The sequence below is a fragment of the Aethalodelphis obliquidens genome, unplaced genomic scaffold, assembly GCF_003676395.1.
Source record: "Aethalodelphis obliquidens isolate GAN/ISIS:26980383/991018 unplaced genomic scaffold, ASM367639v1 scaffold2, whole genome shotgun sequence".
NCBI lineage: Eukaryota > Metazoa > Chordata > Mammalia > Artiodactyla > Delphinidae > Aethalodelphis > Aethalodelphis obliquidens.
The window spans coordinates 4,819,739-4,835,020 of NW_020837946.1; the positions used below are offsets into that span (position 1 = coordinate 4,819,739).

The window sequence follows — 15,282 nt, forward strand, 5'->3', positions numbered from 1 at the left end:
CCCAGCACCTGTGGGCCTAAATCCAGACACGAGTGTCTTCATGAGATGAGGGAAACCTGGACACAGACCCAGGGAGAAGGCCCCGTGACGACACGGCAGAGACTGGAATGACGCGTCCACAAGCCCAGGAACGCCAAGGGCTGCCAGTCACCCGGAACGTGGATTCTCCCACATTCCCTCCAGAAGGAGCCAACCTGTCAGCAACTCGATCTCAGACTCCTGGCCTCCGGAGCCGTGAGAATACATCTCCACTGTTTCAAGCCACACAGTTTGTGGTAATATGTCATGCAGCCCTAGGACTCGGATACACACATGTATCTCACGCACACGCACGATTAAAAGGGTATTTGCCTGCACAACAATTTTACTCTTTGGATTATTTTTGTGGACTTACGGGCTCCCTACTGGGTTACCCACTTTTGCATTGTTAATCCACTAATTAAAAAACACACATAAGGGCTTCCCTGGTGGCGCAGTGGTTGGGAGTCCACCTGCCGATGCGGGGGACGTGGGTTCGTGCCCCGGTCCGGGAAGATCCCACATGCCGCGGAGCGGCTGGGCCCGTGAGCCACGGCCGCTGAGCCTGCGCGTCCAGGGCCTGTGCTCCGTGATGGGAGAGGCCACGGCGGTGAGAGGCCCGCGTACCGCAAAAAACAGAAACAAAAACAAACAAAAACAAAAAAACCCACACATAGTATTTAAATCCATTCCCTCATTTCAGTTGTATCTTTAAAATAATCTAAATTGTATGAGTCAGCTGCCTTTGCCACGGGGATAAAGTACCAACCCAAATGCATCACACGAAGCACAACAGGTGTCATCCTCTGAGGGGTGATGGAACCTGCACTCTGGCGAAGGCTGGGGGTCCGAAAACAGAAGGCCCTGGCCACCTTCACCCTCCCAGCAATCTAAAGATGCCCACCACAGGTCAGAGTAACACTAAAGGACATTTACACGTTAATTAAAGCAAAAGAAGAGCCTGTGCATACGGGAGAAGGGCAGGAAGCGCCAGTGGGCTGTGTGCACAGGCAGAGCCCCCAGGAACACGCCTCCCATGTAAAGCCCCCGCTGTACGGGGCAGGCAGTGGATCACTCCAGCCATTTTAAGAGGAAAGGGGATGAAGCTGCAGGTAATAATAACAGCAAGAAAACGGAGAGGTCTCACAGCTCAGCCAGAGGCCAAACCTCTCGGCCTGGCGGCCGTGACACACACCTTCAGCTGCGTCCTAACCTGACCCTTTGCTACGAACGAAGCTGCAGGTGGTGCTGAGCTGTAATCGGCTTCATCAACCTCCCGCACACGCCAGAGAGGATTCCCTTTGCTCTGCTGTTCCCCATAAACCTGGGTGATGACACAGAACACTGCAGCTCCAGAACATTCTCCGTGGAAAGCTTCTCACTGAAGCGAGCAAGGGTAATCGATGGATGTTAATGCATCCGGCAAGGACTGAAATCACTTCGCAGCCACAGGCTCTGAGACCGGGGGCAGGGACTCCTGGGTGCCAAGACGATGAGAAAGCAAGGCTTTTCTCATTCATTTCCTTTTGGAAACAACAAATTACGGTGCCCTCCTGCTGCCACGTGGGACTCGCCCCAGTACATGGACAGAACATGGGAAGCAAAGACATGCCCACCTGCCTGGTTCCAGGGCGGCTGGCCTCTGGGAAACAGGGAGTCGTGGGGACTAAAGGCTTCCAGGCACCAGGCGGCGCCTGCTCACAATTCTTCCGGGTCCCGGAGGACCTGACGCACGTCCCCTGGGGGGACCTCTCTACGCTCCTGGCAACGTCAAGGAACAATCCCCTGACCTCTCAAACGGTGAGAGGACAGGTGGCCAGGTGGCAGGGCCAGCTCCTGAAGGGCGCGAGCAAAGATCTCGGACAATCTTTCCCCCGACCCAGGAGCCCTTGGGCACAGACCCCACTGCGGGGTGAGATGTTTCCACTTTGCAGATGAAAGAAGGGACGTCCCGTTACCGAACTCGAGAATGCATCCACCCTGTAAAATAATGTACTCTGAAAATCGTACGATACCATGAAATTCCCGGAATAAAATGTGTTACCTGGAAAGTCGAAGAAGTAGGGCTGTTACAGAGCACATTTAGGTCTCCCCACTGGGTACAGTTTTTACTTTTGATGTGCGAACGTTCGAGAGAAAGGCTTTTGTGTTCATCAAAATATAAGGGCCCGCCACAAAGAAATCACAGTCAGGGCCAAATGCGATCGCACAAACTGAACGCCCAAAGGAAGATGGCAAAAGCCACAGTAAGGACGAAACAGCACCACGCGGGGAAGGGGAAGGCGGCCACAGGCGGGAGAGCCGGGACCCGCGCCAACCACGCCAGACGTCGAACGGAGCACAGGAGAATCCGGCTCGTGGCAGCAAAACCAGGGCCCAGACCACGAAACCTCCAGGGACCCCCGACCAAGGGGTCCCCTCAACTGAAATCCTGAGCATTCCAGGGGCACACAGGCAGCTTTACTTGAGGAGGTGATCCTCTCACTTGCAGTCCAGCTAATGAGTCCAGCAGCAGCTGGTGTCATCAATCTACACAATTGCTAGACCCGAGGAATAAGTAGAACCCCCAAGAAAAAGGCTCTAAAATACTCTCGGGTATAATCAAAATGACTATGGCTAAAACCCACAGCCAGACACAAAGGCACAAATACACAAGTACAACGCAGGTACGGATTCCAGGAAAGAAGATGGCCGACTTTCTCACCTCTCTGAAGCACGCAATTTTCTAGCATCTGTATCCATTTCTCAGTGTCTAGCTATGCTTTTCCTCATTGATTCCCACATTTGAGCCTTCACTTCCAATCTCCCTTAAACCATCATTTCAATACGGATAACAAAAAACGTAGGCCTTTCCCTCATGTGACCACCACGAGACTTTTATGGCGGGATCGCAAAATGCTGCAAAGTCATGGCAGAGCCCCACGCAACGACTGCCAAAGAATTCCATCTGCCACACTTTTCTGAACGGTTACACAGTATCCAAGACAGGAGTTAAATACTAGAACAGGTGTTACAGGAAACATGTGAAGCTACTCAGGACTACTGCTAAAAAGACGTCTAAGGGACAAAACAGGGTGAAATGTTGAACTTAAAAAAAAAGGAAAGGATCAAATGAAACAAAATAGGATGATATACACAGAACAAGGAGGGAAGGGAAGACTACAGCACAGAGTTGTGTCTCTCCTCGCTCTTCAAACAAGACAAGCGCTGCCATGAAGAAAATGTATAGTTACCTGCGTCCATATCTGCAAAGAATGGAACAGCCAGTAAGAAAAAGAAGGAACCAGAAATTCAGTGTCTCAGAGTTGGATTTTCAAAGGTTACATGGAGAGAAAATATAATTTAGAAAACTGTGTGTGGACACTCTACCTGGATTTGGGGACACGGGAGCTAAGCGGTTTCCTAGCATTACTACCATCATTTTATTTAAAGCAAAAAAACAAAATATGGATATGTTAACTGAAGAAGTAAAAGCCTCATGGCAAAAGAAATAGCTTCTTCTCATGCAAAGTGATTATTAAATGTTTACAATACAATATAAGGGGGAAAACATACTCAAACACATGGTGGTGGGTCATCTGAAAGGCTCGGATCTATGACTAAGGAACAGTACACACAAATTAGGTACAAACTCAAGATCTAGATCAGAGAAACGTCCAAGCAGTAATCGTTAAAGGAGCGACACTGGGTTCACATCTGAAGGGACAGAACGATTCGGGACGAAATACATTCAACAGCGTTCATGGTTTGACTCTATCTGCTCCAAATGCAGAGATGGTTAGCGAAAAATACTACAGAAGAAGCAACGTGCCTACGGATCTTTACTGCTTGGTTATGTCATGATTACTTTTCTCGACATGGGATACGTCACAGTAATAATTTAGAATATGCTAACAAAAAATTCAGAACACTAAACTCGCTAGAGGTGGAGGCTGTGTGACACACGCAGCATACCTTCGGGAGACTCCTCCTGGACGTACGTGCCGGTCAGATAGCGATGCACCAGGGCCGACTTGCCACTGGCTAAATTACCCACAATGCCCTGAAACACAGAAATGGGCAGTCACTGAGGAGTAGTCAGTATATCGTGTGATTCAGCAACCTGCAATAGAGAGGTTAAAATGGACGGCAATCCTGAACACCACGACCAAGCATCAGCGGGATGGCCGAAAATGGGCTAAATGCTTCTGCTGGAGAAGAAGGGATTCCAACACCTTCAATTAACCTCTCACGTTTTATCAGCCTCTACAGCCTGAAGAATCAACATGGTTAGAACACACACTGAATCCCGTGAGTGCTGGTTACATCAGGAAGGTATACAGTGCGTCAGCCCACCAACATGTATTGTGGACCCTCGAAACACTCAACAAGGTATGAGGTTCAATGGGGCGCAGTGGCAGTACAGAGCCACAAGGGGATTGGGAGGACGTGCATTCCGTCACAACTCTGGGGTAGGATTTGCAGCCGGGTGAGACTAGCTGATAAAGAGCCACACCAAAAAAGCACAGTGCCAGGGAGGGACCGGAGGGGAGAAAACTGGACCAAGGCGGGGAGAGGAGGAGAGCCGGCCTGCATCTCTGGACACGGGGTCCACACGGCAGAGCAGGGACCCACGGTCAAGGCGGCAAAGGTGTTCGTTCTGGATGGAAACCAGGTCAGCATGACGTGAGGGCCACTGTACCAGCAAGCGGGAACTCACAGTCACCGGCAGGCAAGGCTGGCTTCACCCTGCCTTCTTCAGAGAAAGCTCCCGTGTTAACACAGCGGACACACCTGGACTCAGGTGGCTGTCCCTGCTCAGGATCTCACTCCCCCTCTATCTTCCGTGCAAAGACTCTCCTGCATTTTAATCTTTTCCTCCCCGGCTAGAACTTTCCCCTCTGCATTTAAGCATGATCCAACCAATTCTCTCTTGAGGAAAAGCAGGACGAGAGACCTGCCCTGGACACAGGTCCCCTGCCTACGAAGAGCCTGCCTCCCTCTCGCCCACTCTCTGACCCTACCCACCCCCAGCCTGCTGTTTTGACCCTATGGCTACAAGGACACTGCTCGAGGTCACCGAGGACTTCTGTTTCTAATCCCCTGGCCCTCCCCTTGCTGCAACACCGGAAGCTGTAGAGGAGATTCTCTTTCTTCAAACTTCCCGCTCTGGGCTTCCTCTTCAAATTACCCCCAGCCCACGCTGGCTCCTTCCCTAGACCTCCTAGATTCCCTAGATCCTGGATTCTAAGTACCCCCCCCCCTCCAACCAAGGGAGCCAGGCTACATCCCACCTACTCCCAGTAAGCTATGGATACCACTCTCATTCTCCAGCCCCACCCCCTCTCAGGTAAACCCACACACACCTACACTGGTACTGAAACCTCAGCATGTCCAGACCTTACCGTTCTCTCCCCAATCTGCTCATCATCCTGTGATCACATCACCGCTCAGACTCCCAAGCCAGACACCTGGACGCCGTCTCCAATTCCCACCCCGCCCAGATGTGCTTTTGAGGGTCTCCACACACACACCCCCACCCCCACCACGGGGCAGGCTGTGCGTCCGTCCACTGGATCCTGGGAGAGCCTTTAGCTTATCTCCCTGCCTGGGAGCTCCCCCTCTTCGCCCAGAGAATACCAGAGATTCTTTAAAATTGACACTGCAAAGATGCGACTCCCTCATTTCACAACTCTCGGGAAGCCTCCCACTGCCTGCAGGCCAGAGTCCAAGTATTTCATGAACAGACCCCCAAAGCGTCTCCCTCGAAATGCTCACGATCAACTCTGCTGCAGGCACCCAGGTCCAGCAGGGACCACAGGAACATACCACTCACCTGGGCACCCCTCCCTTCCCCCGAAGAGAGTTTTGGGGTGGCTTCCCTGCTTCTCTACACACCCAGAACACTTCACACTGACTGCTGACGCTCTTGACGCCACCCCCCAGTACGCTCGGGTCCCCGAAGACCAAGAACTGTGTCTCTGATGCTGGCAAGGACACCTCTCTGAACGCCTACACTCAGCACTGTCTCCGGCCCCAGTGAAGTGCCGGTAAACATGGGATGGTTGGATGGATGGATGGAACAGGGGGTGGGGGGTGTGCCTGGTTGGCTGGATAAATGGGTGACGGTGCCACTAATGAGAAGAACAAACATAAAAGCGAACAAATTTGCCACGAGATTGTGGAAAGTAAGTTAAAACCTGATCTAAAACCCTGAACCATCCTGTCCCTCCCACCGTCATGGTCCTTTCATCCTCAGCTTCCCACTCCCTGCTTCGTCCTCGATATGCCAGTGACCAAACACCATCCTAACAGGCCTTGCAGACTCCGGACGCCTAGATCGTTCCACATCAATCGCTGCCCAAAATAATACTCCTACTCGTGGGTCAGCAATCGGTTCAGATGTCACCTCCTCTGAGAAGCCTTCCTAATGCCACAGCCTCAACCGGTGCCTCTCCCCAAAGCTCCCTTAGTGCCCTCCTCCTAACGCTACCTTGCCACTTACCTCTTTGTTTCCCCAACATCGGTATGTGGGTCTGACTCTCTCCAGTGCTGACAAGGGACTGGGTCTCGTTTGTGTCTGGTTCTCTACCCCCCAGCATTGCCCACGGCGGACTCCTAGCAACACTGGGTGAATGAATGAATGAATGAATGACACTAACGCCAGTGAGTAGAAACGAGATGCTTTATTACTACAGCTCCAAGCCCCAGACTACGTGGACGGATCCCTTCCTGATTTGACTGATGTCTTCCCTTCGCTTTGGGCCTCTATAATCTGAGAATTTCTACCTGTTAATTATTCTCTTGCTCAAGGGTACCTGCTGCTTAGTCAGCTTCACACTGAGAAAATCCGAAACAGTATGCCGCAGAATTGAATTTTTAATTAAGATTAGGCTTTTTCTTTCCCGAGGAGGAAAATGTTCAAAATCACTGTTCAGTCTGTGCTTTCTGTGTGTGGCAATATTCCCTCCTTCTTACATGTCAATGATTTGCTAAGAATTTACTCACCCCTTCTAGGGATCAAATCACTCAATCCCGGGGGCGGGGGGGGGGAGGTGTTTTATTTGGACTGAATGGCCATCTCATATACCTCCTTATGTCTGCGCACCGTGGGCATTGTTTTAATTTGAAACACTGGCAGAAACAGCCAGCCAGCTGTGAGGAGGAAATAAAGTGAGGGATGAAAATGCTCTTTAAGCTGTAAAGCTGCACTGGGATCCATGAACTGCTACTGGATACGAACCAGAGAGAACGGAATCAGGCCAGTCGGGGTCTACAGGCTCGGGGAGAAGCAAGGTAACACGGGAAAAGTGTCCTGAAAATCACAGAACTGTGTATTCTGCTGGCGACACGTCATCACACGGGCCCGGCATCCTCTGGGCAGGGCTGTGAACAGTCACATCACACGAGGTGTCTTTCTAAACTGAGTTCTCTACCGTCCCACACTTCACCACGTAGCAGCTTATACACGTGGTTTGCTGAAAATAAAATCGAGGCTTTTGGTAAAAATCCCAGTTGAGAATTCAATGAGAACGCGCAAATAGGACATGACGGGTTGCTGACAGACGCCCACCTCTACAGGCCAGGGATCTACGGAGTGGTTTCCTTTCCGCCCAGAGGTAAGTGGTCAGCACGTGCTGCCTGGCACACGTCTGCAGGGACCCGAGTGTGGACCCAAAGCAACTGGCCCCCATCACACAACCTCAGGAAGCATATAGCATGGCACTACCACTCTTGAAAAGAATGCGAACATTGGGGAATTCCCTGGAGGTCCAGTGGTTAGGACTCCTTGCTTTCACTGCCGAGGGGCCGGGTTCAATCCCTGGTCAGGGAACTAAGATCCCACAAGCCATGTGGTGGGCCAAAAAAAAAAAAAAGAAAAAGAAAGCAAACATTGACATTTTTTCTCTGACAGATTCCAGATGGTTTATGGCCCAACATTACATGAAGAGTCCATCTGAGGCTTGCTATCATGTCACTGAATTGCTGCGTTTCTGAAAGAGTCAGGGGTTCCGAGGGTGCCGACCTAAGGGACCACCTGTCCCGGGTACTGTACCCAGGCAGGACACAATCGCAGCCCTGTGGACACACAGAGGCTGCCCCGGACAAAGGAGCACTTCTGTAGACGCTGGGAACGCCTTAGCACAGAAGGGATCTGCTGAGGAGGCCGAGCTGCCCGCTGCACCCCCCAGGCAGGAGGATGCCCGGCCCAGAGCGGAGCTGGCCGTCCTGCTGGGGTCTGGGCCGTCCCCGCACGGGTCGGGGCAGAACTGCAGAATCCTCCCCCTTTACTTCTCCGTGAGATGGAGTCCACCGCTCCTGTGAATTCAAGCCACCTTTGTGAGAGTCCTGTTTTAGGATCATAAGTCCGCACCACCGGTTAACACAAGCGCCCCTACACCTCCAAGCACTGATTCCAGAAAACTCATGCTTCTGAAATACCAGCAGAGAACAGGTTTTGGTAGGAGGCGTCCTCAGTCACGGGCTGCTATGCGGGCTCTGGTAGAACCCTCACCACCTTTAACTCCCCAAACTGGGTCTAAACCATGGGGCTTGACATCCTTCAACTTTAAACTTCAGCTCCTCCCTTACACTGGCCACACTTCAGATGCTCTACAGCCGCACGGGGCCCATGGGTGCCACCCTGAAGACAGAGAACATTTCCACGTTGCAGAAAGTTCTGCCGGCAGAGCTGATGTGGAAGCCCAAACTCCAGGTTCAGATACCGGCTCCGCGTCTCACTACCCAGGGCTTCCTTGGGCACACCCTTAACGTGTGAGGCTCCGCCCCCGATGCCTGGGGAGTGGGGACAACAGCACGACCGGCTCAGGACTCAAGGTGACGGCTCCACCCAGGAGGCACCCCACGTCCCGCACAGAGTAAGTGTCGTCACCAGAACGCTGTTCCCCTTGCTTTACTCCGACGGCAGGCCCCCAACCTTTGGCTGGCTCAAGAGGCCGCCTCTGAAACTGGGAAAGCTCCCTGGGAACCTCCCAGCAGCACTCCTGGCCGCGCAGCCGCGGTTGCTGACGTCGCTTCCCGACAGTGTCCCGCGGGATTCGCTCTGTTCTGGGGACGGCGTCACAGAGCACAGGGGACAGAGCGGCACTGTCCCAGGGCTGGGCTTGCGGAACCCGCGCTTCTGGAACGGCCCTGGAACCGTGGGCCCCTCTGCCTCCCCCCAAGGAAGGAGCCATCGAGAAAGGTCAGACCTGCTGGGAGGAAGGAGCGGGGACGAGAGGGGAGGGCAGGGGGCCTGGCCTGGACGCCTGGCAGTGGCAGCGGGGACACACATCAGACGCCCTCGGGCCAGGGGGACGTCAGGGGGCCTGCCCACGAGCCCTCCCTTCAGGCCTTAAGTTTCAAAACCTGCTCTTCCCGGTGACACTGGAAGTCACAGACACACTTGGCCTTGCTCCATCTCCTTGTCTCGGAGGGAGAGGCCAGAGGGGGCCTGTCCCCCGCCCCCCCGGGTCCACCCGTGAAGCACCGCAGGTGGCTGGGGCCCCGGGAAGGGCATCTGAGGGCCTCTGGGGTCACCGGGCAGACAGGCTGGAACTGCTAACAAACCCTGGGGCCTCAGAGAAAGGGCACGTGGGGGGACAACATGCCGAGGCTGAGGGCCCAGGTGGGCCGAGCAGAGCAGGCCCAGGGCCTGGACAGGATGAGCTGACCTGCTGTCACCACGGTCAGCCTGTCACGTGAGAAGTTTAAGATACACACACACACACACACACACACACACACACACACACACGCACACACACACGCACACACACACACGCGCACACACACGCACGCACACACACGCACACACACGCACACACACGCACACACGCACGCGCACACACGCACACACACACGCACACACACACGCACGCACACGCACACGCACACGCACACACACGCACGCACGCACGCACGCACACACACGCACACGTCCTCCAGACGCCGCGTATTTCATAACAGTGTGATTATTTACCAGTTCTAGCTGTCCTTTCTTCCATCCCCAAGTGCGGGGGGCAGGTGAAGTGGGGAGAGGCTCAGAGGTGTGGCTGATAACAGATCCAGTCATTTTTTATTTAAGTCAGTTTAAATAGTGTCACTGAAAGAGTACTTAAAGTTCATAATAAAAACAGAACTTTAAATTTTATGCTACTCCTTTGTGACACAGTAAACAGTCACATTTTCTCAGTGATGAATTAGAATTACATCTTGATGCCTCGCTACAGAGGCTGTCCATGACATCCTGCAAAGGACTAATGAGCTGTGCGCGTGTGTGCGCGCGCGTGTGTGTGTGTGTGAGACAGAATCTCTCTCTCACACACTCAGATACAAGAGACAGTGGTGGGTGGACCCAGCCCTGCACACAAGGCCACCTGCCATCTCTCATGACCGTCACGGGCGCCCTCGGGACTCCAGCCCTAACCTCAGCCTCACCTGGCCCCTCCCCAGGACACAGCAGAACGCGGCCCACCTCTGGGCCCCAGGGAACGAGAACCCTCACGCCCACCGGGGTGCGGGCTTGGGGCACTCACAGGTCACACCTCACCTCTTCCTGAGCCCCCCTCCAAGCCCCCCTCCTGCAGGTGAGGAATGACCACGCCCAAGGCCAGAGCAAACACTCACCACTTTGAGCTCCGGGACGGATCGACTTAACGTCCATTCCTGGCTGTTCACAAAGGCATCTGTAAAACAGGAGGGTAAAAGGAAGTGAGATGCTGAGACTCACCGAAGTGCAAGGTCAAGATACCCCCAAGGCGCCAGTTTTCAAACGGGAAGGACACCGAAGACGGTCCAGCCCACCCCTAGCATCACTTCCACCCAGAGAAGCTGAGATGTGCCTGGTTCACACGGCTGTTCCAATTCCAATCCGTGTCCTGCCTCTTAAAACGTAACACACGCTCCAACAACTCCGAAGTCCTGCCCCAGCCCTGTAGGGCCCACCCTGCCCAGGGGTGTTAAGACCCTTCCTATCGCGAATGTGGGCAAGTGTGAGGACGAAGGAAGCTCCTGGCTTTCCTGGAAATGACCCTGTGGCCAGTGAACTTTGGGCCTTTTGGGTTTTCACTAAAATACTCACTTGCCTGAAATCCCCCCAATGAAGTTATGGTAGGTGATGGTTGGAAAATCCAAGTGTTTACAATCCGACACTATGGTTTAGAAGAAGACTTTCAAGCTGGAGTTTTGATCCTCAGAAACATATTAGACACTGAAGATCCAGTGAGAACACCTTGGGATGTGTCAGAAAGTCAAGGGGGAGGACTTCCCCGGTGGCGCAGTGGTTAAGAATCCGCCTGCCAATGCAGGGGACACGGGCTCAACCCCTGGTCCGGGAAGATCCCACATGCTGCAGAGCAACTAAGCCTGTGCATCACAACTACCGAGCCTGCACTCTAGAGCCTGTGAGCCACAACTACTGAGCCTGTGCTCTACAGCCTGCAAGCCACAACTACTGAGTCCGTGCGTCACAACTACTGAGCCTGTGCTCTAGAGCCGCGAGCTACAACTACTGAAGCCCATGCACCTAGAACCCGTGCTCCGCAACGAGAAGCCACCGCACCGCAACAAAGAGTAGCCCCCACTTGCCGCAACTAGAGAAAGCCCGCGCGCAGCAACGAAGACCCAACACAGCCAATAAATAAATAAATAAATAATAAATAAAGTTATTAAAAAAGAGAGAGAGAGCGCTGTTGCTGTGCTTGTAACAACCCAAGGCTGGTTACGTACGTTTGGATACATCCACGTAATTAAGGCTAAGTCGCCAACAAAATGTTTAAAACCCCAACGTACCAAAGTGCAGCCATCCCAGAGCTATAGGGTTGGGGGTGTGTGTGTGTGTGTGTGTGTGTGTGTGTGTGTGTGTCTGTGTGTGTGGGTGTGTGTGTGTGTGTGTGTGAAATACCCACACAAGCTTGTCCATGCTGAGAACACTTCTGGAAGGATTAAAAAAAACTTCACAGTTGCTGATCTAGGGTTAGGGAACCAGGTGGCCTGGGGACAAGGTAATGAAGAGATTTTCTTTTCATTGTCACCTTTTGGTACCTTCCACATTTTCTACCATCTGGCATGAAAAAAAAAATTCACTAATATAGTTTTTAATAACCTTAATAGGAAAACAAAGAGAGCAAAGTGGGAATTAAAATGAGCTCCATTCACTAATGCACGGCCGATATTTAAGCACATACCACCAAAGATTATGTTTATCACAAGTATTACATATTCATTATAAATTAAGCAGGGCTCCATTAAAGAAAGACGCGTATTATATAAACACTGCAACAATGTGTGTGGTGCCTTTTTACTTGCAAACATATCTTCCCTCAAATGGAATATATTTGTTTGTGGCAACTAGCTTAATAAAATCAATGCCTGATCTACCTGACCAGATTAATAAAATTAATGCTTGACTTAACCAGAAAAACACATCTTCAGTTTTTAAAGATTTACTTTAAAAATGTTCATCGCCTCCATCATTGCCCGGGCAGGACTGAATGCTGCCTCCCAAGAGGCTAAACGAAACATAACAAAGATGCAGCAGAAGACATACACACCAGATACTCCTTCGCGCTAGTCCTCTATGGATTGGGACCTTTCTGTGGGCTGGACTCCCTAAGTGGGAGTTACAGGGATGACAGTGCAGCCCCTCTGGAAGAGTTCATCACGGGGTGAGCAGGGTGGGGACCATGGCGACCAGACCAGCCGGCTGCTCTATTTAAGTCCCACGGTGCAGCAATCCTTAAAGGATAAACACACATGCGTCGGGGGCACACACCCAGCAGCCTGTGCGTGTGTGCGTGTATGGCAACTCGTGTATGGGAAAGCGTGTGCACGTGCACGTGTGTTCTCAGAGCAGCTAGAACCAAAAGTCACGGAAGATGTGTCTCATTTCAGAAGAGGCCATTCCGCACTCCACTCAATTCCCCCACTTGGAGTAGAATAATCTTAAGAAAACACATCCCCATGCGCTTTTGAAATGCTACTGGACTTGAATTTAGAATAAAACACACCCAGTAAGCGCTGACTGACTGCTTTTAGCCTGTCGGGGACACTGAAGCCCCTTTAGCTGTCGTCACTGGGGGCCAGCATGCTGCGCGTCCTCTGTAATGACCCAATAGGGTTTAGGAAAAGAAGCCGGTTAGTCATTCCTGATCGTTAACATGGCTCCACTTCAGGTTACATTTTATCTTTTCAATTGAAATCATAATAGTGAAAAGAAATTCTCAAAGAACACAAAGATTAGGGAACCTGAAGTAACAGGGAACTTTTATCAGAAGTGAAGAACCCAAACTATTAGCTTCTTCAACAGAAATCTGAAGGCAGTTGGAGAAAGAAAGTGACCCCCCCCCCCCCCCCCCCGCCTCCAAAGCAGACTCAGGGACAGGGCCTAAGGACACAAGGGGAAGTTATCAGGACCGAGCAGGAAACCAAAACTGCTCAGCACTCGGGGGGAACTGTTAGGAATTTTAAGCAGAAATTCTCGGCCTAGTTATTCTGAGTTGACGACCAAAACGTGAAATTAAAGGAAAAGACACCAACTCCCTGCTGTCTCACTGGTGTGCCCACAGGTCACACGCATGGCATATTATTTTAGGACTTAAGAAAGGGAATTCTAAACAGTTAAATGTGGATGCCAGTAGAATTCCTTCCTAGCTTAGCCCTATATTAAGATAAAGTCCAGCGAAGCTCAGACATGAAAATGCACTGTATCCACACAATGCACACTTTTTTAAATACATTTGTTTATTTTATTTTTTTTTATTTTTGGCTGCGTTGGGTCTTTGTTGCTGTGCACAGTCTTTCTGTAGTTGTGGCACGCAGGCTTCTTGCTGCGGTGGCTTCTCTTGTTGTGGAGCACAGGCTCTAGGCGCACAGGCTTCAGTAGTTGCGGCACGTGGGCTCAGTAGTTGTGGCTCGCCGTCTCTAGAGCACAGGCTCATTAATTGTGGCACACGGGCTTAGTTGCTCCGCAGCATGTGGGATCTTCCCGGACCAGGGCTCGAACCCGTGACCCCTGCATTGGCAGGCGGATTCTTAACCACTGCGCCACCAGGGAAGCCCACAATGCACACTCTTATGATGCTGAGCAAAGAGGAAGCTGCCAGACCTACACTTTCAAAGGCAAAGGTGCTTGGGGTTTGAACAATTCGTGCTGAGCCCCTAGAAAAATGAAATTCAAACCACCTGGGTCATCCCTTTACGGCGTCCTCAGCAGTTTCTTTGTCTTTACGATTCTGGTGAGTGATGACGGAGCAGGCTGTGCACGTGGGGGGCGGGCATAAGGGGAATCTCTGTACCTCCCTCTCAATTTTGTTATAAACCTAAACTATTCTGAAAAAATAAGGTCTCAAAAAATGTAAACAAACATATATGTATATATACAAATACACGCATATATATAATATACACGCACATACACACAGACACACAATGAAATAAAGTGCCGAGCCTGGACCCCACCCTGCAGTGACGAGTAAAGTGCAGGTCGCGGAAGACGGCCGAGACAGAATGTATTTACAACACCACACTGTATTTATTCCTGTCTTGGTCCTAATACTGCTGACCACGCGGGTCACTGAGTGATAAACGTGTTTACACACACAGCGCTGCTGGAGAGCCAGCTCCTGGTGCCGCCCGGCCCGGGGGAGCCCTGAGAGCAGCGGGCAGCCTGGGCAGAGGGCCGGGCTCCTGCAGATTCCAACCAGCCTCCACCCAGAGGCCGTCTTGACAAATGGAACCACACACCGTGCACCTGGACCACCAGGGTGTGGTCAGCCCTCCTCAGCATCCCGGAGGGTGTGACTCGGGCTTTCTTAGGAAACCTGAAAGCGTGATGCAGGAGGAAAGCAGGGATTATACAAACACCAGGAGAAACTCTTCTCTGGGCCAGTTCCGCCTCCTCCAAGTAGACCTCCTTCCTCGTCCCCACTGGCCACTGCTTGTTTCCCAGGCCCACGGGCACCCCTGCCCCCGCATCCATCTGGTTTCGTCCTACTGAGGAGCAGGGTTGGCCCAGCTGGGCCTGCTGACCTGCAGGGTGAGGGCAAGCAGACGGCCTTCCACGGAGGGGCACAGACATCCTGGAGCTGGAAACAAAAGCCACACGGCAGAGGAAGGGGCCTGGACCCTGCAGCGGCCCCCGATCCTGGCCGGCCTAGGGGCCCCTCACCGCACCCCCTACACCCCAACACACTGGCGTGCACCCTGCTGTCCCTGAAACAGCCTGAACCCTCTTCCAGAGGACACGCACAGATCAACCCTTGACGGGGCTCCGGAGAGCATCGC

The 15,282-nt window shown here is 52.3% G+C and overlaps 1 protein-coding gene across 8 annotated transcripts in view; it reads right to left on the bottom strand.

Moving 5' to 3' along the window:
* The window catches only part of AGAP1 (ArfGAP with GTPase domain, ankyrin repeat and PH domain 1), a 552,897-nt gene that overhangs the window by 356,364 nt on the left and 181,251 nt on the right, over positions 1-15,282 (bottom strand). For all 8 annotated transcript variants that reach the window (XM_027117564.1, XM_027117546.1, XM_027117554.1 and 5 more), the window contains exons 2-3: positions 10,627-10,685; positions 3,973-4,060 (exon numbers count right to left, since the gene is read on the bottom strand). In XM_027117564.1, coding sequence (XP_026973365.1) covers positions 3,973-4,060; positions 10,627-10,685 — 147 coding nt within the window. The remainder of the gene's footprint in view (positions 1-3,972; positions 4,061-10,626; positions 10,686-15,282) is intronic.